Source organism: Camelina sativa, chromosome 20 (assembly GCF_030686135.1).
Source record: "Camelina sativa cultivar CO46 ecotype springtype chromosome 20, ASM3068613v1".
In the NCBI taxonomy this organism is placed as follows: Eukaryota; Viridiplantae; Streptophyta; class Magnoliopsida; order Brassicales; family Brassicaceae; genus Camelina; species Camelina sativa.
In genome coordinates, this window is record NC_141899.1 from 10,486,992 (window position 1) to 10,509,655 (window position 22,664).

The window sequence follows — 22,664 nt, forward strand, 5'->3', positions numbered from 1 at the left end:
GAGATTTTTGGTATTTTTGAAAACAATTAGATAGTTTTTAAAAATTATAATTATTTTTGGATAATTTTAACTATTTAAATAAAAATAAATATTCAAAAAGAATTTGCATATCTCGTCTAAATTTGCTACCCAATCTCTATTACGAATATTGCCCTAAGGAGTAATTATTTAAAAGAAAATGATCATAGGACAGAAAAATTCTGATGGATACAGGACAAGAAAGAACAGGATGAGACGGAAAGAGACATATTTTCCGTTCAAAAGTAGATACGTCTAGGTTATATAAGCATAATAATCCGAACTAAAACTAAATTGAAATATGATATTTGGACAAATTATAAAACATTTTAACAAATTTAAAATTTAAAATATTTAAAATAATATAATTATAAAACATTTTAACAAATTTAAAATTTACATGAAAATATTTGTTATCTGGTTGTTGTCTTAAAAAAAAAAAACTTGTGTTTTTAACCTAATCGTCTAATTTTTTTTTTCAACTGAATGATTCGATATATTAGCAACTTAAGGCCGAAAGTCACAAAACAAAAGAGAAGGAGCGAAAGCAATCATCAACAGAAAAAACCATTACACAGGCATAATGCATTTCTCATTTTCGAACAAGTTCTGTAACCAAAAAGGATAGCCTAGAGCTATATATGATTGCAGTCGGTCCTCCCTTGTGACGCTTCTAGCGATCAAAAAAGCTCCCAGATTAGATTTTCTTTCTTCTAAGACCAGTCTCCACTATGGGGAGCCAAGGCCAAAAGGATGCGTTCCGAGTGGCACTTAAAGTTTGGCCACGCCTCAGAGCGATTTACCGCACCTACTAGTTCCTTTGCTTCCAGAGCAAACATCACACGAGGAATTTTCAAGCTTCGCATACTCTCCACTGCCCACAGACATCCTTCGAGCTGAGCAGAGTCTTTAGAGTCTATAGAGGCAAAGCAGTTCTTTCGTGAATAAGGACAGTACCTTCTCCGTTTCTAAGAACCCAAGACGCTCCACCTACTCTGTTCACCTTGTTCCCAGAAGTACCAACATTGCATTTTAGCCAAGGTTTCGCCGGAGGTCTCCAGGTTTTCAAGACTTTTTGCGGAGTCTGTATAATGCTCTCTTCTTCTGCATGTTCCATTTCTTGTGCTTGGAACCATTCATCCGAACTTTCTCTGATCTTTAACAACAGATCTCTTTGCATAAAAAGCAGACCTTCAAAGATAAGGTTATTCCTGTTTTTCCAGAGAAACCACAGAATCCACGGGAAGGATCTTCGGGTACCTATGTCCAGGCTTAGGTTCTTCCCCATGAGCAATGTATCATACATGTTCTGGTAAACCGAGTTCTGATCAAAGCCACCTACCGGGTTAGGGAACCCAGAGAGAGCCCATATTTGTCAAGCAATAGTACAGGTGAAGAGGACGTGATTGATTGACTCACCTTGTAATCCACACACCTGACAACGCCTGTCCATTTTAGTGCCCCGGGTTGACATGTCACTGGAATAGCCCCACTTACCGCTTTCCACAAAAAAATCTTTATCTTTGAAGGCGCTATGACTTTCCAGATTTGATCTTTAATTCCGTTTAGAGAGGGAAGCGATGTTGCTAACCGGATTGCTTCTTCTTTAACTCCATGAGTAGCAAGCCAGTACCCTGATTTTACACTGTACTCTCCACTTTTGTTGTGCATCCAACATTTATAATCTAGAGAATCCATGACAGGTTTTGAATTTAGGATTAGCTTGACTTCTCTTGGGAAGAAGAGATCCTCCAAAGTCTCCAAGTCCCAATCCTTGGCTTCAAAGTCAATGAGGTCTGCAACTGTTAGATCAATGTCTACTATAATATTTTTCATCAGGGGAGCTCTCATGCCTTCATCAGAAAGCCAAGGAGAAGTCCAAACTTTTAAGGACCTTCCGTCTCCTACCTTTTGCTTTAACCCTTTTTCTAGCAAAGATCTGCCGTGCAATATGCTTCTCCAAGCAAAGGATGGTCCAGAACCAAGATCTGCTTCCAGGAATGAAGACTCACTGTAGTATCTACTTTTGAGGAACCTGGAGAAGAGACAATCGGGTTTCTGAAGTAGCCTCCATGCTTGTTTAGCCAATAGCGCTTGGTTGAACAGTTCAATATCTTTAAAACCAAGTCCACCCTGATTTTTTGGCAGACATAGTTTTTCCCACGCAATCCAACTGATCTTTCTATGATTTTCCATTGAGCTCCACCAGAATGCTGACATAGCTCCCGATAATGATTCACAGGTACCTTTGGGTAGTCTAAAGCATGACATGGCATACACCGGCATCGCCATTGTTACTGTCTTTAAAAGTATCTCCTTACCTCCTTGGGAAAGAGTTTTAGCGTACCAACCCGATAACCAGTTCTTCATCTTCTCGTGTATATATGCGAGCATATCTGATTTTGAACCACTGAAGCATTCCGACAGTCCAAGGTAGGTACCAGCTCCTCCCTCTTCAGTGATACCCAACTTAATCTTGATTACTTGCTTTGTCTGATCTGAAACCTTCGCACCAAAGGAATAGAAGACTTGAGCAGGTTTATAGTCTGTCCTGTCGCTTTCCCATAGATGTTCAAAATGTTTTGGAGTTCCCCACTTTGATCTTCAGCCGCTTTACACATAAATAAACTATCATCTGCAAAAAGGAGATGATGGATGGAAGGACCTTCAGGAGAAAATTGCATTCCATTTAATAACCTATTATGCTCCGCTCTATTCAACAGATGAGTGAGTCCTTCAGTGCATAAAATGAAGAGAAACGGTGAAAGAGGATCCCCTTGTCTGAGCCCTCTCTGCGGAGTCACCAATCCATGAGCCTGACCATTAATTAAAACCGTGTAGGAAACCGTAGTGACACACTTCATGACTAGGACCACCCACCCATCACTAATAGAAGGCACCTCAAGTAGCTCCATTCCACACGATCAAAAGCCTTAGACATATCCGTTTTCACGGCCATGAACTCCTTTGCTAGCATGTCGTGGGTTCTCAAATCATGGACTACTTCATGTGCAATAATGATATTATCAGAGATTAGTCTATCAGCTACAAAGGCTGATTGGTTAGGGGAGACTAACTCTGACAACAAAGGTTGAAGTCTTGAAACTAAAATCTTGGAGATAACCTTATACATGACTGAGCACAGACTAATAGGCCGCAGGTCTGACATCAAGGAGGAGTTGACCTTTTTTGGAATAAGGCAAAGTTGAGTGAAATTCCATTCCTTTTCCAAGATGCCTTCTTCAAAGAACTTTAAGACTTCCAATGTCAGCTGATTCCCGACTATCTCCCAGTATTGTTGAAAGAATAAGCTTATCATACCATCTGCTCCAGGAGATTTCGAGCCTTTTATAGAGAAAACTGCATCTTTTACCTCTTCTTTGGTGACTTTAAGAATGAGCCTGTCATTCATTGCAGCTGTAACCCTTGGTTCAAAATCTTGGAAGAGCTCATGGGGATCCGGAGGATAGGACGAAGTGAAAAGGTCTTGGAAGTAATTGGTTACAACCTCTCCTTTGGACGCTTCTGATCGATGCATGATCCCTTGAGGGTCCAGAAGTTGATCTAAGCCATTTTTGGTTCTTGCAGTCTTGACCGAGGCATGGAAATACTTAGTGTTTTTATCTCCTGATTTCATCCAGTCCTTTCTGCATTTCTGTTTCCAAAAGGACTCTTCCTTTCTATGAGCTTTTACCATTTCTTTTTTCAGCCAAGCCATACGCGCAAAGGAAGGGACTAATGCCGCATGTTCCAGTTCAGTATCTCTCTGGATTTGGTTGATCTTTTCCTTGGCATTCAAATCGCTTGTCCTTTTCCATTTACTGAGGGCTTTCCTACATCTTCTCAAACTTTCTGAAACTGACGAACCAAGAGACGAAGAGGAGGCTTGCCAAGCTGCTTTAATAGATTCCAGGACCAAAGGCTTATGCAACATTCTCTTATCAAACCTGAAGGATCCTCTGTAAGTCTCTTGTGAAGAAAGGAGATGCAAAACTACAGGTCTGTGGTCGGATCCTTTCTTGTCTAAGAATAACTGATTGGATGCTGGGAACTCCTTGAACCACTCCTTATTCCCGAAACATCTATCCAGCTTACATTGAATCCACAAATCCCCTCTTCTTCCTCCCCAAGAGAAGCTATTTCCTGATCCCGACTGCTCCTCCATATTGCAAGCCTTTAACATGTTTGCAAAGTCCTCAAAGGTTTTTTCATTTCTGGCTGGACCTCCAAGTTTTTCCCCATTGTGTAGGATTTCGTTCAAATCTCCTAGCATACACCAGCTCTCTTTCCTTTGCAACCCGATTCTTGTGAGTTTTTCCTATACCACGTGCCTGAGATCATATCTTGGATTTCCATATATACAGGACAGGAAAAAAGAATGATCTCCAACTCCTACCTTTACATCCAACACATTTTTATCCATAAACAAGAAATCTACAGAAACGTTTTTCTTCCAAAACAAGGCAAACTTATGTTCACTGGATCAACCGTATATACCTTATCATACCCTAGCCAGACTTGAATATCTACAAGCACATTCCTTATGTTCATGGTCTCCATCAGGAACAGAATCTCAGGAAAATGCTTTTTACGCATCTCCATGAGATGTTGAACTGTCAAATCTTGAGGCCGCCCCAATCCCTGACAGTTCCAACTGACTATGCTCATCAGATGGTGGACGGTCCCTCAATTGGGACCACCTCTGGTTTTTTGCGCTTTGCGACTTTTTGGCTCTCATCTGCTATGTCTACTCCTTTTCTTTTCTCCACCCATCCTTTCTTCAGACTAATATTCTTGTCTGCCTTTTCTTCTTTTGATCCCAAACTTGATCTTCTTCTTTTACTGAAATGGGGTCTTCGTCGGATCCCTGGCTTTCTCTGCTTCGTTCCGGATGTCCCTGCTTCAAAAAAGCTAGGCACATATTCCGTTGAACGAGGCAGAGAGGAAAAGAAGTATGTCGAGTAATCCCCTAGCTTATGGTGAAACCCCCCTCCTTCAGAATACAAGGAATGATCCTTGCCTTCATTGCAACTGAGCTGATTATCCGAGACTATTTCCCCTGGATGAGAGCTTGAGGGTGGCAATATCGAGTCTCTCTCAGTTTCGTATCCAAAAACTAGGCCCTTTTCTTTATTCAAATCCTTGGAGACTAAGGGATCAGGTTCTAGTCTGAAGACCATTTTTTTCAGCAAAAGGATCCTTTTCGACCTCAGCTACGGACTTCTTTATTTTTTCTATACGGAGCCTTCGATCTTCACCCTCTTTAGCTACCCGAATGTATTCCCGCATACCTTCCAGGACAATCGGGTCAATTCTTGGTCTACCCAAAACTGGGTGTATGCCCACTTGCTCCTCGCTCAGAACCCCGAAGAGAGGGTCATCTTCTTTTAACATAAGAGGCAAAAGCTGCGAACCCCTTTTCTTGTTCAAATCCTGTTCAGCCGCAAAGTCTTGAGACTGCTTTAGGAGGAAGGGACAAACCTCCTTAGCATGAGTGAGCCTTTGGCAGTGAAAGCATCTCCTTTGAACTTTTTCATAATGGTACCAAACTGTGGTAGTTTGCCCATGAGGAAGGTTGATTACCTTTAACTTTCTCAGGGGTTTAGAAACATCGAACTTGATCTTCACTCTAACAAAACCTCGACTTATAGGTTGTTCTGGGTCGAAGACCACTTCTAACACCTGACCAACTAGCTCTCCAAGCAATATAATCACCTTTTTCGTGTAGTAGTTGATGGGGATGTTTCGGATTTGGACCCAAAGAGGGATGAATTGTAACGAATCTGGAAGGGGTCTCTCTGTCCACCTTTCCATCACTATAGCCCACTCATCGAAGAATTGGGCACCTTTATTCAGAATCTCATTTAGGTCTTGCTCCGATTTGAAGAAAAACTGAAACCTTTCTTTAGATATCGCCACTCCCCGAACCTTATCTCCTTTCTCCCATTTCCTAGGCATATTGAGGATCAGATTAGACATCGATTGCAGTTCCGGGTTGAGAAGCCGACCGACCAAACTTAGATAGTTTTGCTCACAGGAGCTCAGCTCTGGAAGATTCAGCATACCAAAGGGAAGATCTTCTTCCTCTAAAGACATCGCCATAAGAGCTTTGTCCATCGCCGCTGACATGACTGTAACCGGAAGCCGAAACGTGGAAAAAAAAGAAGAGCCTACTAACTTCCAACGACCCGAGAGGAGAATAGGAAGGGAATAGAGACCCAAAGATGAACCAAACTCAAGAACCACGGAAAGCGGAATAGTGAAAATAAGAACACCGAAAGAAAAACCCTAGAATCCACAAATATCCTATGATGCACGGGTACGTCTATTTGGTAGCCGTCCCCGTACCGGGAACATGTTGGGGACGGAAACTCTACGGGACTCTATGGGGACGCCCTAGATGCTTTAAGGGAAGATAACATCGAATTTTTTGATATTTGCATCCATTTCATTTCATTCAAAGCACTCTTATCATAAGCATATTTTCATTTTTTTATGTTTTTCTACTTTTTAGACTCTTTTTCCCTCTCTCCTTTTCCCATTAGCTTTACTAATCTCCTCTTATTCAAGGTATGGGTATATTTTCTTATATGTTTATTGAAGTACCCAAGCCGTACCCGTATCTACTAATTTTTACTTTGCCATTTTCCGTCCCCGTTTCCGTACCCAATTCCTGTTCCCGTACCCGTTTCAGTGCAACCTAGCAAATATCTCACCAAAAGGATAGCTTAAAGGTAGAATACAGCAGAATTAAACCGAAGGGAAAGTGTTTTTTCCTAACAAAGTTCTCTCACAAAGTTCTCTCTCCTATAAATTGAAATACTCTATAGGAAGAAGAAGGTTCTAAGCAAAAGTTGCTTACGCATTTTGTCTAATCAATTTTTGCCTCCAAAAAAAAAAAAATCATAAAGGATAAGATTTTAGATAACATTAACATAGATGTGTCATGTGTGTAAGTAGCATATTCCTCATGATTGTGATTTTACTGTTTAGTTTAGTGATTGCTTTGTCCAAAAAAAAACAAGAAAACAAAAAAAGTTTAGTGATTGCTTTTTGATACATTCATTCACTTATTGACCAATTTAGTATGAATATATGAGCATACTCGAAAATTATTAAAAATTACCTCATTTTGGCAGAAATATATGTGCATTTACGAGATATAATTTTGGAATATTGACCTTAATTTGGAGTAATTTTTAATTATTATTATTAAGTTAATAATTAAGAAAATGGAAAACATTGAATGAAGTCGCATCTGACGGGTGAGATGAGTAGTGCGTAGCTCTAGCTTCCACTCCGATGGTGGTGGTGGCTTCATTTGACAATGTCGACTTCTTCTTCTTTCCCTAGCTTCCCTCGCACCATCGTCTCCTACACTGTCACAACTTCACTCTTCATCGTTATCTTCCTATGCAGCGTCTTCCTCTTCACTCGACGCACTCTCGAACCTTCTCTCCAACCTTACCAAGCCGCCGACATCTCTCTCTCCGCCGCCGATCCACCTCCTCCTACGCCCATACTCCCTCAAATCGAGCCTCACGAACACGATGCTACCGATGTTGACGTCACCGTGGAAACAAATCCAAAGGAGGAAGACGATTCACGCCGCGGCGATGACGTCGCGGTAGAGACTGAGCTGAAACTTAAAGATGTGGACGATTCGCACACGGCGAAAACTGAGCCGGAAGAAGAAGTAGGAGGAGGAGAATCTGTGGACCAGGCGGTGGTTGAGAAGATGAAAGGCTGTGATTTGTACAGGGGATCATGGGTTAAGGACGATGATGAGTATCCATTGTATCAGCCTGGATCGTGTCCTTATGTTGACGAAGCTTTTGATTGTCAGAAGAATGGGAGGCGTGATTCTGACTATCTCAATTGGAAATGGAAGCCGGACGGTTGTGATCTCCCACGGTATAATAGCTTTTCGAATTGACCAGCATTAAAATTTCTAATTTTTCACATTACATTGTTCGTCCAATCTTACGTTTGAAATGAAGTTAGGGACTACAATATAGCTTTGTGTTGGCTGTGTTCATGAGTTGAATTGTCATATTAGCTGATTGTGAAGCTAAGGTTATTTGAACATATGTGTTAGCGTGGATGTATAGATAACTGAATGAGATAGTAGAAACTCTCTTAAATGTGCAAATATTGTAACTGTACATACAACTTTAATGGCGGATTCTGTGTGTTCTGCTTTCTCAAAAGAGCAATAATGAATGCTTAGTCCTTGATCATACATACTATAGCGGAAACACCTCATGTGCAATTTCTGTTTGTGCATAGAATGTGTTTATCCCCTTATTTTATTGACTTTCCAATCATAGGTTTAATGCTACAGACTTCTTGGTGAAGCTACGAGGTAAAAGTCTGTTGTTGGTTGGAGATTCTATGAACCGTAACCAGTTTGAATCAATGATTTGCGTTCTTCGAGAAGGTTTATCCGATAAGAGTAGAATGTACGAGGTTTATGGCCATAATATAACAAAGGGGAGAGGCTACTTTGTATTCAAGTTTGAAGTAAGTTCACTCTTCTGCTCATTATTGCTTGTGTTTTCGATTGAATTTTCACTGGTATTCTGGTGATCTACACTGCTTGTAATTTGGTGCTGGAATAGGCAACAGAGTTTATGTTTGAAGTAACCACTAATTGACATATTTTTGTTTGAGACAGTATCCATTTATGTGCATCTTTTTCGATTGATTAAATTGGGGTTAAAATGTGTAATAATGTCTGACAGGATTTCAACTGCACAGTAGCGTTTGTGAGGTCACATTTTCTTGTAAGGGAAGGAGTTAGAGCAAATGCTCAAGGAAACACTAATCCGACCCTTTCGATTGATCGCATTGACAAGTCACATGCTAAATGGAAGCGAGCTGACATTCTTGTCTTTAACACTGGACATTGGTGGGTTCATGGAAAGACCGCCAGAGGGTATGTTCTTTCCGTTCCTGCTTGCTTTATCACAATTCTTCACAAATGTACGAGATGTAGGGTAAATTTATTGTCAGCTGTAGGATTCATTAAAGTTACAAAATATTCTGAATTTCTCACCTTAAAGCTTGATATTACTGGTGCATCCCATTGTACTTGTGTACTTTTGTTTCATGACACCAGTCTCTAGAGAAGGACGAGCCATTAATGGTATATGACATGGTGAATAATAACTAGTGCAGGAAAAACTACTACAAAGAAGGTGATTACATCTACCCGAAATTTGATGCGACTGAAGCATACAGAAGATCGTTGAAGACTTGGGCAAAATGGATTGACCAGAATGTGAATCCCAAAAAGCAGCTTGTATTTTACCGCGGATACTCCTCTGCCCATTTTAGGTAATCCCTGATCTTTTATTAGTTACAAACCAGTTCATTTCGGTTTCAGCTCTTAGGTTCAAATTGGTTTGGCCACCTGTATGTACTCTTGTTGCGGTTTTCTTACAGAAGAGATAAGTTCTTCAGCTTATTATGTGTCTTGACTTGAACAGGGGAGGTGAGTGGGACTCGGGAGGGTCGTGCAATGGGGAGGTGGAACCGGTTAAGAAAGGTTCAATCCTGGATTCCTATCCTTTGAAAATGAAAATAGTCGAGGAAGCCATAAAGGAGATGCAGATTCCTGTGATTCTCCTAAACGTGACAAAGCTGACTAATTTCCGCAAAGACGGACATCCATCAATCTATGGTAAGACCAACACAGAAGGTAAAAAAGTGTCAACAAAGCGACAGGATTGCAGCCACTGGTGTCTGCCAGGAGTTCCTGATGTTTGGAACCATCTTATATACGCGTCTTTGCTCCTTCAACCACATTCCTAATAGTTCATACATCAAAAAAATTAGATAGGAAAAGATGAGGAGAGAAACAAATGACCAATTCAGTTGTCATTGTTGTTAGCGGTGACATCAAAATTTTGTGTATTTTATCACTCTTGGAGGGAGTAGTTTTTTTTTTCTTTATGTAGAGATGTGAACAAACGGACATGGGACGAGTTTTTCAGTTTTTAATGGCAAAGATTTTACTCATAATTCTCAAATCAGCAAACAAAATCTCAAAGACGTATTGAAAGTTGAAACTATAACAAAAATTTAAAGAAAAACTAGCAGCAAAGCAACCAATAATGATGATTCGACACTCCATTTTCATGGTGACATTTTCTTCTTCAAGTTCTTGATCGTCTTCACTCCTCTACGTGCAGCGGGTTTCGCTTTCTTCTTCGTCCTCCTACTCGCCAACTCCCTCACTGGGCCGGCCGGGATTCCTTGCTTCAGAGCACTTCCTCTTGGCGTAGCAGACGGAGGCAACCTCAAATCTTGTGGAGGTAGAGGGCAATGAGGTTTCCACACCAAATTGTTCTTCATTGCGAATCTTACTCTCTTTGAGCTCTTCTCACTGCTCGGGCCGGCTAAGCTTGTCTCTGCTGCCGCATCTCTGTTAACCGTAGTATCTTCTTGCACTTCCCCTTTGTTCTCTCTTTTCCTCTTCTTGGACTTTTTGGCTATTGACACAGGTTCTGCTACTTCACAGACACTTGCAACCTCACATTTTGACGGACTCATTTCAGATGCAATCTTCTCAAACTCCTGTCGAAGATCCGATATCATAGTTTCATCAAAAGCTTCATCTTTCTTACCAAGATCGATAACATCATCCATAACAGCATCCTCCTTGGCACTGCCTTTTTTAGTCTTTGAAGAACATTTCTTCAAACCCTTTTTCTTAGAAGAAGACCCATTTGCAAAAATCTTCTTAGACTTAGAAACAGCATTTGTTTCAGACTCAGACACGGGAACCAATTCAGGCACTTCATCGTTGCCAAGACGAGAAACTTCTGCGATAGAAACTTCGATACCGGAACACGACATATCCTTCTCCAACTGCAAGAACTCCTTGTGAATAGCAAATATAGCTTTCCTACTACCCTGATGGCACTCCGGAGAAGAACCCATCTCATAAAACCTCTTTGCAAACTCCATAGACAAAGCAATAGATCCTAAAACCACTACATCATCATCCTCAGGCACTTCATCACTCCCAGATTTCTTAATTAACAACAGCTTCTTCCCCATCTTAAGTAACTCATCAAACAAATTACTCTTAATCTTCCCAACCAAGATCTTATCATTAACAACACCCAAAATCGTCACAAAAGGAGTAATAAGAAGTTCTAAAACCTCGTTCTTAAGTGGAAGAAACGGTCTAAGCTCCTCAACAAAAGCAGAAGCTATATGATAGTTCACACCATTCCCTTGAAACTTATCACCAGCAAGAAACGTACCATCGAACAAAACACTCATCAAACGACGAGTTAATTCCAAATCCCACGAATTGCTATCAAGCAAAGAGAAGAACCCATTCAAAAACCTTCGAATCAAGAGGTAGAACTTATCTAACCTGAGGCGATCAATGCGTGACCACTCACGACGCATGGTGAACAAGAAGACGGTGAAGTAATGAAGAGACAAAGGCAGAGGAAGGGAATGAAGAGCAGAGGAGAGACGATCGATGAGTTGTGATTGATAAAGAGACTTATCGGCATGCCAGATGCAGTAGAAGATTCCTTGCCATAGCTTCTTCATGTCTTCATCGGAGATTTCAGTTTGTTCAGGGAGCCAAGTACCAAGAACGGTTCGTAAGGATCTGTCGCGGATGGTTTGTTTACAAGAAGCAAGCTTTTTTATCAGCGATTTACAGTCTTCTTCAATGGGTAATGATTGCTCTGCCTGCACAACTCGGTTGCGTTTCACCATTGCTATCGAACTCTGGGGAGGTGACGGCAGATTCTGGGTGGGGGAGGTTGAAGAAGAAGAAATAAGGGTTAGGGTTTAGCTTTTTGGGATGTTTCTTTCATTTTGTTTGTTTTTTTACATTTTAACCCCTCATCTTTAGAATTGTTTTTTCTTTGTCTCCAAAATCATTTCGTGGGTTATTTTTTTTTAGAAAAATAAAATAATTAATATTCTTTGGAAAGTAGCTATTGTTTCGTAGATCTTGTTTTCAAATTTTTGAAAAAAATAAATTATTTTAAATGCAAATTTATCCTTATGAAAAGCAAAAAAAAAAAAATTTTAAAAATTCTCATAACATAAAAAGAGAATAACATTGCATAGAATTGGTAATTAAATATTCGATAGATATTTTTTTTTTCCTCAAGATATTTTACTATTCTTCAATAACTTATTTAGTAAAAAAAATATATCTATGTATCCATTTTTTTTTTTTTGTTAAAATCTATATCAAATTTTGATGTGAAAAAAAAAAAAACTTTTTCTTAAATCAGTTTTTATAAATGGTTTAGTTTAGATTGGATCTGAGATATAATTGATTGCGACATTAAATTCAAAGGTGTAATAAGCACGAGGGTTATATAGCACTAAAATACTCTTTGATGGCCAATTATACGAAATAGTAAAGAGAATAAGGTACTCAAAAAATATTATTTGAAAAGTTCAATGGATTTTAAAAAACAAAGGGAAGAAGAAATGTAAAAAAGAGAAAAATGGAATAAAACAAAGTTGTCTTTCCTTTCTTTGTGTTCTTCGTCATCGTCTCTGACGCTCCCCTCCCTCATCCCATTTTTCTCTTCTTCCAAGCTTCGACAGAGACGACTTTTCTCTACTCTCTCTTTCACGCCCGGTGAGTTCTCCACTTCTTCAATCTTCCATATTCTCTTCTCTCGTTGTTTTTTTTTAGTCGCGTCAATTCAGTGATGTTGGGTTGCTTGGTTCGTTTAGCCAAATTAGCTCCGATCGTTCGTTGGAATTGGATCTATTTCACATAGCGCTGAGAAAGTTTCGAATTGTAATCAGAATTTTGAGTTAGCTTGTTAAATTCATGAGAATTGCGTGGTATTTGCCTAGAGTTTTTAAGTCATTAGACCTCATCGATAGCTTGTAGCAAAACTCACATCTGTGTCTTCCTTCTCTTAAATTGATTGTGTAGAAGTCAAAAAGCTACAGTAGAATTATATATGTGAGAGAGAGGACGGCTCCTATTCTCTTTGTTTGGAAACTGTTGTTGTTTGGAGCTAATTTGTGTCATTTCTTCTCCATTTTAAGGCGTTTCAGTAATATAATCGTGTACTTAGATAACTTAATTGGGTTTAGTTGTCAATGTCTATGTGATTGTGAGCTCATATTAGGCCGTATGTATGGCCATCCCACATGTTCATATGCTGGCCACGTTAGCACTCTCTTCTGTTCTTTTATCCCTGTCTATAAACAGTTAACACTGCTCCTTTTTGCTTCTCTGATCCTGACCTGACAAAAAAATTTCTGCAAATTTCAGGTTCTCTTTTTTTCTGGAGTCTCAGTGTTTTCAAAGAACAGGATGAGTAAAGTTAACAGTGAGGAATCTTCAAGTGGCCAGAAATTGTTGAAGGAGGTTGAGTCAATAAGCGAAGCTCTGTATGTGAATAAGAATCCCAGGGGTTCAGTTTCTGGTCCTAATAAAACCCCAACAAAACCTTTGAATCGTAGCCACTTGGCTGACACTCAGAAGGAGAAGAAATCGTTTTGGAATTGGCCTCTCAGAGCACTTTCTCATGTCCGAAATCGCCGGTTCAATTGTTGTTTCTCTGCCCAAGTCCTTTCCATTGAAGGTTTACCCCCTATATTCCAGGATCTTTCTCTCACTGTGCACTGGAAACGTCGTGATGAGTCTCTAAGCACTCGTCCTGCTAAAGTTTCCAACGGAAGAGCTGATTTCAAGGACAAGCTGACACATACATGCTCGGTTTACGGAAGCAGAAGCGGACCACATCACTCTGCTAAGTATGAAGCTAAGCATTTCTTGTTGTATGTCTCTCTCGTTGGATCTCCTGAGGTTGACTTTGGAAAACATCGAATGGATCTCACTAAGTTGCTTCCTCTCACACTTGAGGAGTTGCAGGATGATAAAAGCTCGGGTAATTGGTCAACAACATATCAGTTGACTGGAAAGGCTAGTGGTGCTACTCTAACCATGAGTTTTGGGTACACTGTTGTTGGGGATACTCGTAATCCTGCTTCATCAGGTAGCAATCAAAATTTACGCAGTTCTTCAAATGTAAAACAAACTAGTAATAACACAGGGTTGGCAAGAACCATCACTGCAAAGCCTAGTCTAGGGTATGGAAAGTCCTCGTCTCGGCGTTATGATCATGGTATTGTTAACAAAGAATCGCATTCTACATCCCAGAATATGGAGGAAATTAAAGATCTTCATGAAGTTTTGCCCGCTGCAAAATCTGACCTGGTCGATTCTGTAAACATTTTGTATCAGAAATTGGATGAGAAGAAGATGGATCCAGTAACTGAGTCTCAGTTTGAATTTGATGTTGTCACTAAACACATTGAACCTTTTGAGTCAGTGTCTCGTGAAAAAGAAGATGCAACTGCACTTCAAAGCAAGCCTCTCGTGGCCAGGAATGAAACTGGTGTTCCTTTTGAGGAAATAAAGGAAGCTGGCGAAGTTCCTACTGCTCAAAGTGACGAAGTTGGTACAGAAAATTTTCCTTCAGAAGAGTCCTTGGTAAAAGGTGATAAAACTGATACTCCTTTTGAAGAAATAAAGAAAGCTGGTGAAGTTCCTACTGCTGAAAGTGACGAAGTTAAAACAGAAAATTTGTCTCCAGAAGAGCCCTTGGTAAATGGTAATGAAACAGATGTTCCTTTTGAGGAATTAATGAAACCTGGTGAAGCTACTATTGCTAGAGCTGAAGAAAGTGTTGAGATTAGTACAGAAAATGTTCTTCCAGAAGAGGGGAACAAGGATTCTCAAAAGGACGCAGAAAGTGTTGTTACTCAAGATGCTGAAGAGGTAATAAACGGTGAGAGAGACTTGAAAGAAATGATAATGAAAGATCTTGAATCAGCTTTGAAAAGTGTAGAAATGTTGGAAGCAACGGCGTCAGAAGACGAAGAAGATCAAAAAAATCATGGAGATGGAGATTCATGTTTTATAACACCAATGAAGGAACCAGCACCATCAAGTTCGAGAGATGTGGCTGAATCTGTGGCAAGTGAGTTCTTAGACATGCTAGGTATTGAACACAGTCCTTTTGGTCCAAGTTCTGAGAGTGAACCTGAGTCCCCAAGGGAGCGCCTGTTAAGAGAGTTTGAAATGGAAACCCTAGCTGCCGGTTCTCTGTTTGATTTTAGTACCGAAGCTGATGATCCCCAAATGGAATTTGATGAAAACTTTTCGAAAGAGTATGAATCGGATTATGAAGAAGGTTTCGATCTGGCATCCCTCGTTCATGATATAGAAGAAGAGTACCAATTGGAAGCTCAAGCAAGAGTTAGCGAACCCAGGGCCAAAATGTTGGAAGGCTTGGAAACGGAATCGCTGATGCGTGAGTGGGGTATGAACGAAAACACATTTCAGAACTCTCCGCCTCACAATGGTCATAATGCATTTCATCCAGCTGATTTTCCAGTGAAAGAGCCATTTGATTTGCCTCCTCTTGGAGATGGCCTGGGTCCAGTTGTACAGACAAAGAATGGAGGATTCTTGCGGTCAATGAATCCCTTACTGTTCAGAAATTCCAAAGCTGGAGGCAGCTTGATCATGCAAGTGTCAACTCCAGTGGTGGTGCCTGCTGAGATGGGCTCTGGCATCATGGAGATACTTCAGAAACTAGCCACTGCTGGAATTGAGAAGCTCTCGATGCAGGCAAATAAAGTAATGCCTTTGGACGATATAACAGGGACAACCATGGAAGAGGTGTTGTGGGAAACTTCACCTGCAATTGACTGTGGGGACAGGTTTGCATCAATCTTATCATCACTCGTTTTGATTTCTATAAAGGTTTACATGAAAATTGTGCTTAACACAGCTTTTCTTACAAGTTGAATGTATTTGGTTTATCTTCTCAATGCAGGGATCATATATCAGAGCATGAATCTGATGATGCAGCTTGTTTTGTGAGGGGAGGTGAAAAACGTACGTCATTTGCAGCTAAGCCAAAAAAATTTGGTTCAAGCTCTGGTCACAATAACTCTGACTCGGAGTATGTGTCACTTGAAGATCTTGCTCCTTTGGCTATGGATCAGATTGAAGCACTTTCTTTGGAAGGATTGAGAATACAATCAGGAATGTCAGATGAGGATGCACCCTCAGACATCACTGCACAATCTATTGGAGATATCTCAGCTTTCCAGGGGAAAAGTGGGTGCGTTGGTCTAGAAGGTGCTGCCGGGTTACAGCTTCTGAACGTAAAAAATGATGGGGACGATGATGATGGTTTAATGGGACTCTCTTTGACTCTTGACGAGTGGATGAAGTTAGATTCAGGGGACATTGGCGACGAAGACGAAATAAATGAGCGAACTTCCAAAATTTTGGCTGCCCATCATGCTAACCCACTAAACTTTATCCGTAAAGGATCAAAAGGGGAGAAAAGAAAGGGAAAAAAGGGAAGGAAATGTGGTTTACTGGGGAATACCTTCACCGTAGCACTAATGGTCCAGCTCCGCGATCCACTAAGGAACTATGAGCCAGTAGGAGCTCCTATGCTTTCTCTTATCCAAGTTGAGAGATTGTTCGTCCCTCCAAAGCCCAAAATCTACAGCACAGTTTCAGAGCTGAGGAAAACGGATGAAGAGGATGAGGAAGCGGAGGCAAGTGGTGCAATCAAAGAAGAGAAAACGATGGAGGAACAAGGGATCCCTCAGTACAAAATTTCAGAGGTACACCTTACTGGTATGAAGAGCGAGACCGATAAAAAGCCATGGGGAATCACGAGTCAGCAGCAGCAGGTACAGTCTGGTTCAAGGTGGTTGATGGCTAATGGAATGGGGAAAGGGAACAGCAAGCTTCCTCTTATGAAACCAAAACCGGGTTTCACGAAGGCTGGTGACAAGTTGTGGAGTGTCTCTGGTTCTGGGTCTAAATGGAAAGAGCTTGGGAAAATGGGAAAGTTGAACACACACGTGCGAAATCCGAATGTGATAATGCCAAAATGAAATTAAAGAAGTAGCATGTATCTGCTTTGTGTTTATTGATGCTAAGCAATGTTATCTGGTGTGGTGGATGTTGTAGATTCACTTCAATTGTCGCATCTGTTTTAATATTATGTGTGTCTAGTTTAGGTTTTGCGGATCAAACTAATCCCTGTTTGTGGTACAGTTAAGAGATCAATGGAACAAATTATCAACGAAGAAATTACCAATAGTTTAGCTGTATGTTCTTGCCATAATGCTCGACATATAGGGCAAGAGTTGTGTGTTCCATCAAAACAGGGAGGAGTTTCCGACTGCTTAGCAGAAGATCAAACCTCAGGTTACAATAAGATTTTTAAGTAAACCTTTATGTCAATATGGTTGAAATGGCAATCTATCATGTATGCTGCTGTATGATAGTCGTCTCTGTATAGGTTTGTTAGACAAACCGAAGATTTGTTTGCATGTCTGCCAGATATGTTAAGATTTTCAAGACAATTTGTCTGGAGTGGTCAGATATGTTAAGATTTTCAAGACAATTTGTGTGTTAAAAGTAGTGAAATCTTTGTTGTTGTTGTTATTACATAAGCTTTCATTCAAAACAAATCAATCGAGTCTCTTATTGAATAGGATGTATAATTTGTGAATGACGAATAATTCTTAACATTATAATGAAAATATTGGTGTGATGGATGGAAGTTAGTTCCACCAGCTTGGTACTAACTGGTACAATCACTCGGTCTCCCACTAGATTAGGTGGGAACGTTCCACAAAATCAAGTAAAATAATGTAGCTAAGTTATGTCAAATTCAATACAAGAGAGAGTTTTACGACAACAAGATGAGAATCACATAAAACAACAGATATGTTAAGATTAATTACTAAAAAAAAAAAAAAAGGTTTGGCAGTTTGAAAAGCAATTCCTGCTCTGTGCAAGTGAAGTCACCACCAGCTGCTCTTCTTGTAAGTGCCAAGCGTTCTTTTCCACTTAATAACTTCTCTTTATTTTCTCGAATAGGGATCGATCTCCTCACCTAAAAATGTATAATTTAGATACAGCTCAAGTCAGAAATAAATTAGAAGAAAAAAAAAAAAGACAGCAAAAATAATTTACCGGCGGCAAGAATCAGGTCCGACATGTCAAACTTTTGTCTCCTTGGCTCTGGTTCCTCATCAGGTTCCTCATCAGACTCATCATCACACTCCATGAGAGAGAAATAGTCAAGACCAAACACCAAAGCATTCCAAGAGTATGGATCTCGCTTTTCCAATTGAAGAAGCTCGAGAAAACCGTCAAGGACAGTCTCCATTAAAGCACCCTTCTTGCTCATCTCTTGGCAATGCATAAATACTCGGCCGGCATACACAAAAACAAGCTGAGTTAAACAAAAGCTCCTAGGATCATCACTTTTCCACATAAACTCAAATCGAGGGTCCTTCATCAATTTGGACGAAAAATACAACCCATACCGCGCCACAAACTGCGCTGTGAGCTTCATGACACCAAGTTCCTTGAGCGTCGTCCCTTCAGGAGGTGTAATCTTCTCAATACAGCAAGGTCCTGGAGGATTAATCCTAACCTTGGATGGAGGAGGCCTATGATCGGGTAGTGGATGACCTCCTACACACTCACGGTATTCAGTAAGCTTCTGCTGGTAAATTGCGTGACAAGGGTGTGAGCTCCTCAAGAAGCCGAATCTCGTATCACCCACATTACAGTCCCTGACTAGCCTCTCAAACTCCAACCCCTCCTGGGAAACTAAAAGTGCCGTTTTCTCAATGAGAATTTTGACATCTGGACGTGGCTTGTAGATTGTTACAACCGCCGGAGCTTGGTTTGAAATGTTTTGCCCCGGCTGGAAACGACTCTGTGTTGAAGTGGACAACTCTCTCTACAACGAGAAAAAGGGTATATATATATAAGAAAACATTACAAACCATAGGAAACATTAAAATAAGAGTGGGGGGAAAACGTTACCGGATGATTCGACTCGTCCATAGAAGGGGGTGGAAGCTGACCACTAGGTCCCGGTGGAGGCATATCAGGATGGGTTTGTGGCGGTGGGATTAGCGACAACGTTGAAAGGTGTTGAAGTGGTGGCACGTGAGAAGAAGAATCTCTATTCTCCATGTAAGCAAAATAGTCAACACAACCCACAAAAGCAGGCACATGAACAATCCCAGCCACCGTTTCGAACTTTAGACGATCGAAAAAACCATCAAGAAGGGTTTGCATATAAGCAGCACCCCTCTCGCTCTGCATTTGGGAACGATTTAATACTCTAGTATACGCAACAACGAGGTGTGTGAAATAATCACGCCTGCCATCAGTTTCCTTCATAAACTCAAACTGAGGGTTCGTAGTCACTCTCTTCACCAACTCTGCCAAAAAAAACATGCCATACCGAGCCACAAACTGAGCTGTGAGCTTAATAGTAGCAAGTTCCAAGAGCGTGATGCCTTCGGGGGGTTTCAATGAAAATCTGTGAGGTGCTAGAGGGTTACGCAGGGCCGATAATGGAGGAACGATAACAACACGAACAGACTCATCAGTAGCTGGAGCATGATCAGGTTGGACATTCTGAGCTGATCCATCTTCTTGATTCGGAAAACGAGCACGGTATTCAGTAAGCTTGAGCTGGTAATATGCGTGAAAAGTGTGGTTTGGACTTCTCAAGAAGTCGTATCTTGGATCCCCCTTCCCAGCGAGCAAGACCTTCTTCTCCACCTCCACGCCCAGTTTGGAAACCATCTGTGCAATATTCTCAACAAGAATTTTGATTTGGGGAGGTGGCTCAGTGATTGCTACATCCATCTTTTTTGTTTTGTTTTCTAAAAAAAACATAGGTTAGATTAACGCGGCTACTGTGAGAGAAAACAGATTGATAGGAAAAAGGCGAGATATAGTTAGAAGAGAGATAAGAAACCCCGTCGTACCTCAGCCGAGAAGGAAAAACCTCGCAGCAAGAACCGCCGTGACGTTGCAAAGGAGCGGAGAACGGACGACTTCGATATCTAAATTCCAAAGCTTGGATTCGAAGAAATTCCATCCAATTAGAGAAGAAATATAAAACCGAGCCCTAGGCTAGTGTTCCGGTTTTCCAGTGGGCCTTTATTATTTGGGCTTATCATGTCGGTCCATAATAATTTGTTTTTGCAAGTATCATTTTTCATTTTATAAGTACAAGTAGTATGTGTCTGCTTTGTGTGTTATTGATGCTAAGCAAAGGTAATGTTATGTGGTGTGGTGGATGATGGTGTAGATTCACTTCAGTTGTTGCATCTGTTTTAATATTACGTGTGTCTAGTTTAGGTTTTGCGAATCAAACTAATCCCTCTTTGTGGTACAGTTAATAGATCAATGGAACAAATTACCAACGAACAAACAAAAGATCCATTGAAACTATATGACTAGTCTCCCTCTATTCTCTGCTTCGAACATATTTAGACACTAGAGTATAAATTCTTGGAAGTGGAATGTTTAACATGCACTTGTATTATTAATAAAAGTTGAAATACAAAGGCCCTGTTACGTGACCAAACGAAGGTTCATAAGAAAACAGAAAATGAAACTTGACAACATCTATAGGGATATGAGTTTTCCCCGCATACGGAAACATAAACCAGGTGAAGAAGATCACCTCCCAAGTGCATAAGACTCGAACAACCACACTTTTGATCACATCAGAAAAGCTCAGAAGCTTCCGCCACGAAGACGAAGAACCAAGTGAAGAGTTGACTCCTTCTGGATGTTGTAATCTGCAAGAGTCCGACCATCCTCAAGCTGTTTTCCAGCGAAGATGAGTCTCTGTTGGTCTGGTGGGATCCCTTCCTTGTCCTGAATCTTAGCTTTAACGTTATCAATAGTGTCTGAGCTCTCCACTTCCAAAGTAATGGTCTTGCCGGTAAGGGTCTTCACAAAAATTTGCATACCACCACGGAGACGAAGCACAAGATGGAGGGTAGACTCCTTTTGAATGTTGTAGTCAGCAAGGGTGCGTCCGTCTTCAAGCTGTTTCCCAGCAAATATGAGTCTCTGCTGATCTGGTGGGATCCCTTCCTTGTCTTGAATCTTTGCCTTGACGTTATCAATAGTGTCTGAGCTCTCAACCTCCAAAGTGATAGTCTTGCCAGTTAGGGTCTTCACAAAAATCTGCATACCACCTCTCAGACGAAGCACCAAATGGAGAGTCGACTCTTTCTGGATATTGTAATCAGCCAAGGTGCGACCATCCTCTAGCTGCTTACCGGCAAAGATAAGCCTCTGTTGGTCCGGTGGGATTCCCTCTTTATCTTGGATCTTAGCTTTGACATTGTCAATAGTATCTGAGCTCTCAACCTCCAAAGTGATGGTTTTACCGGTGAGAGTCTTAACAAAGATTTGCATACCACCTCTCAGACGAAGCACCAAATGGAGGGTCGACTCTTTTTGGATATTGTAGTCAGCAAGAGTCCTTCCGTCCTCAAGCTGCTTACCAGCGAATATAAGCCTCTGCTGGTCCGGTGGGATTCCCTCTTTGTCTTGAATCTTGGCTTTGACGTTGTCAATAGTATCTGAGCTCTCAACCTCTAGAGTGATTGTTTTGCCTGTCAACGTCTTGACAAAGATCTGCATACCACCTCTTAAACGGAGAACCAAGTGGAGTGTTGATTCTTTCTGAATGTTGTAATCAGCCAAGGTGCGGCCATCTTCAAGCTGTTTACCGGCAAAGATCAATCTTTGCTGATCCGGAGGAATACCTTCCTTGTCCTGGATCTTAGCCTTGACATTGTCGATGGTGTCAGAGCTCTCGACCTCAAGAGTGATGGTCTTACCAGTGAGTGTTTTCACGAAAATTTGCATCTGGCAAGGAAAGAGAAGCAAGCAAGTGTTAGTCAATAAACAAATCGTAAACCTAAAATTAGAATAAATCAAAACAAAACCAGAGAACGGATCTACAACTTTAAATCGATAACGTAACAAAAGAAGAGAGGATCGATCAAAAAAGAAAAACAAAAACCCTAAAATTGAACAGATCGTGGTCGAAAACCCTAATTTCCCTATGATAATTGCACAATCAAGCAAGAAACTGAACAGATCCGAACAATATTACTATTCTCCAGGCAAAGAAAGATCACAAAATTCTACAAGACGCAAATCTAATCGAAAAGATCAGACTCAAAACCAATACTAAAGAACCAGTCGAAGAAGACGATGTACCTTGAAAGAGAGAATCGTTCGGAAGAGATTTGATGAGCGATCTTTTAGGTAAAGGTTTGGTTTGGTTTGGAAGAGATGAAGAAGAATCAGAGGATCGCAAGAACAACGCGTTTTCTTATATGTGTGTGTGGTGACCTATAGGCCCAAAATCAAAACCGACTTTTATTATTGGGCCCAAACCGACTCTTATTTTTTTTTAATTAATAAAATTGTTAATTGTTGGGAGTTTGGTTTATTACTCCGGAGTTGTCTCGTAGCTTCGAGAGTGATTATTAATTCATAACTCTGACTTTGTCCAAAAAAAACTTTGACTAGTCCTAAACTCCTAATCACTCACAGATATTACTATTAGATTTGGTTCGGTTTCGGTTCAACTTTTTTATTGTAGGATTCACATTTAAACCGGAAAAAATCGGTTTGTTTATCGTTTGGATTTTGTTCTTTTAGTTATGGAGTTCATTCATTCGCATGTCTTCGGATATTTAAGACTTTTTGGGATTTTTTCTTGATAATATTTTTTTTTTGT

The 22,664-nt window shown here is 40.5% G+C and overlaps 5 protein-coding genes and 1 pseudogene across 7 annotated transcripts; 2 read left to right on the top strand and 4 right to left on the bottom strand.

Annotated features, from left to right (window-relative positions):
• Positions 1 to 4,685: 4,685 nt before the first annotated feature.
• LOC147918677 (uncharacterized) lies at positions 4,686 to 6,147 on the bottom strand (annotated as a pseudogene). Its single transcript, XR_015594176.1, has one exon. The product of XR_015594176.1 is annotated as an uncharacterized LOC147918677 (transcript).
• A 1,116-nt stretch (positions 6,148 to 7,263) lies between these two features.
• On the top strand, positions 7,264 to 10,044 carry LOC104770436 (protein trichome birefringence-like 5). Of its 2 annotated transcripts, none has more exons than XM_010494862.3 (5): positions 7,264 to 7,932; positions 8,349 to 8,541; positions 8,763 to 8,956; positions 9,199 to 9,357; positions 9,510 to 10,044. In XM_010494862.3, the coding sequence occupies exons 1-5, from the start codon at positions 7,346 to 7,348 to the stop codon at positions 9,832 to 9,834; spliced, it is 1,458 nt and encodes a 485-aa protein (XP_010493164.1). In that variant the 5' UTR covers positions 7,264 to 7,345; the 3' UTR covers positions 9,835 to 10,044. The 2 variants fall into 2 exon arrangements, with proteins under 2 accessions (XP_010493164.1, XP_087362014.1); XM_087505888.1 differs by having other exon boundaries at positions 8,363 to 8,541.
• On the bottom strand, positions 10,009 to 11,878 carry LOC104770435 (uncharacterized). The gene has a single exon (XM_010494861.3). It carries the CDS (start codon positions 11,764 to 11,766, stop codon positions 10,159 to 10,161), a length of 1,608 nt encoding a protein of 535 aa, XP_010493163.1. The 5' UTR covers positions 11,767 to 11,878; the 3' UTR covers positions 10,009 to 10,158.
• Positions 11,879 to 12,410: 532 nt separating this feature from the next.
• On the top strand, positions 12,411 to 17,161 carry LOC104770437 (protein PLASTID MOVEMENT IMPAIRED 1-RELATED 1). The gene is made up of 3 exons (XM_010494863.3): positions 12,411 to 12,652; positions 13,304 to 15,762; positions 15,879 to 17,161. The coding sequence occupies exons 2-3, from the start codon at positions 13,346 to 13,348 to the stop codon at positions 16,960 to 16,962; spliced, it is 3,501 nt and encodes a 1,166-aa protein (XP_010493165.2). The 5' UTR covers positions 12,411 to 12,652; positions 13,304 to 13,345; the 3' UTR covers positions 16,963 to 17,161.
• A 676-nt stretch (positions 17,162 to 17,837) lies between these two features.
• LOC147918678 (uncharacterized) lies at positions 17,838 to 19,753 on the bottom strand. The gene is made up of 3 exons (XM_087506473.1): positions 18,917 to 19,753; positions 18,053 to 18,830; positions 17,838 to 17,972 (listed from the first exon to the last, which is right to left on the bottom strand). The coding sequence occupies exons 1-3, from the start codon at positions 19,751 to 19,753 to the stop codon at positions 17,941 to 17,943; spliced, it is 1,647 nt and encodes a 548-aa protein (XP_087362599.1). The 3' UTR covers positions 17,838 to 17,940.
• A 663-nt stretch (positions 19,754 to 20,416) lies between these two features.
• LOC104770438 (polyubiquitin 4) lies at positions 20,417 to 22,298 on the bottom strand. The gene is made up of 2 exons (XM_010494864.2): positions 22,139 to 22,298; positions 20,417 to 21,781 (listed from the first exon to the last, which is right to left on the bottom strand). The coding sequence occupies exon 2, from the start codon at positions 21,779 to 21,781 to the stop codon at positions 20,633 to 20,635; it is 1,149 nt and encodes a 382-aa protein (XP_010493166.1). The 5' UTR covers positions 22,139 to 22,298; the 3' UTR covers positions 20,417 to 20,632.
• Positions 22,299 to 22,664: the final 366 nt, after the last annotated feature.

What these genes read in the sequence shown, in the direction of transcription:
- LOC104770436 (XM_010494862.3), top strand. Translation starts at nt 7,346, where the DNA reads ATGTCGACTTCTTCTTCTTTCCCTAGCTTCCCTCGCACCATCGTCTCC. An exon ending in GACGGTTGTGATCTCCCACG is followed by an intron (nt 7,933 to 8,348) that starts GTATAATAGCTT and finishes TTCCAATCATAG; the next exon opens with GTTTAATGCTACAGACTTCT. An exon ending in TACTCCTCTGCCCATTTTAG is followed by an intron (nt 9,358 to 9,509) that starts GTAATCCCTGAT and finishes TGACTTGAACAG; the next exon opens with GGGAGGTGAGTGGGACTCGG.
- LOC104770435 (XM_010494861.3), bottom strand. Translation starts at nt 11,766, where the DNA reads ATGGTGAAACGCAACCGAGTTGTGCAGGCAGAGCAATCATTACCCATT.
- LOC104770437 (XM_010494863.3), top strand. Translation starts at nt 13,346, where the DNA reads ATGAGTAAAGTTAACAGTGAGGAATCTTCAAGTGGCCAGAAATTGTTG. An exon ending in GCAATTGACTGTGGGGACAG is followed by an intron (nt 15,763 to 15,878) that starts GTTTGCATCAAT and finishes TTCTCAATGCAG; the next exon opens with GGATCATATATCAGAGCATG.
- LOC147918678 (XM_087506473.1), bottom strand. Translation starts at nt 19,753, where the DNA reads ATGGATGTAGCAATCACTGAGCCACCTCCCCAAATCAAAATTCTTGTT. An exon ending in TGGACGAGTCGAATCATCCG is followed by an intron (nt 18,831 to 18,916) that starts GTAACGTTTTCC and finishes TTCTCGTTGTAG; the next exon opens with AGAGAGTTGTCCACTTCAAC. An exon ending in GGACCTGATTCTTGCCGCCG is followed by an intron (nt 17,973 to 18,052) that starts GTAAATTATTTT and finishes ATACATTTTTAG; the next exon opens with GTGAGGAGATCGATCCCTAT.
- LOC104770438 (XM_010494864.2), bottom strand. Translation starts at nt 21,781, where the DNA reads ATGCAAATTTTCGTGAAAACACTCACTGGTAAGACCATCACTCTTGAG.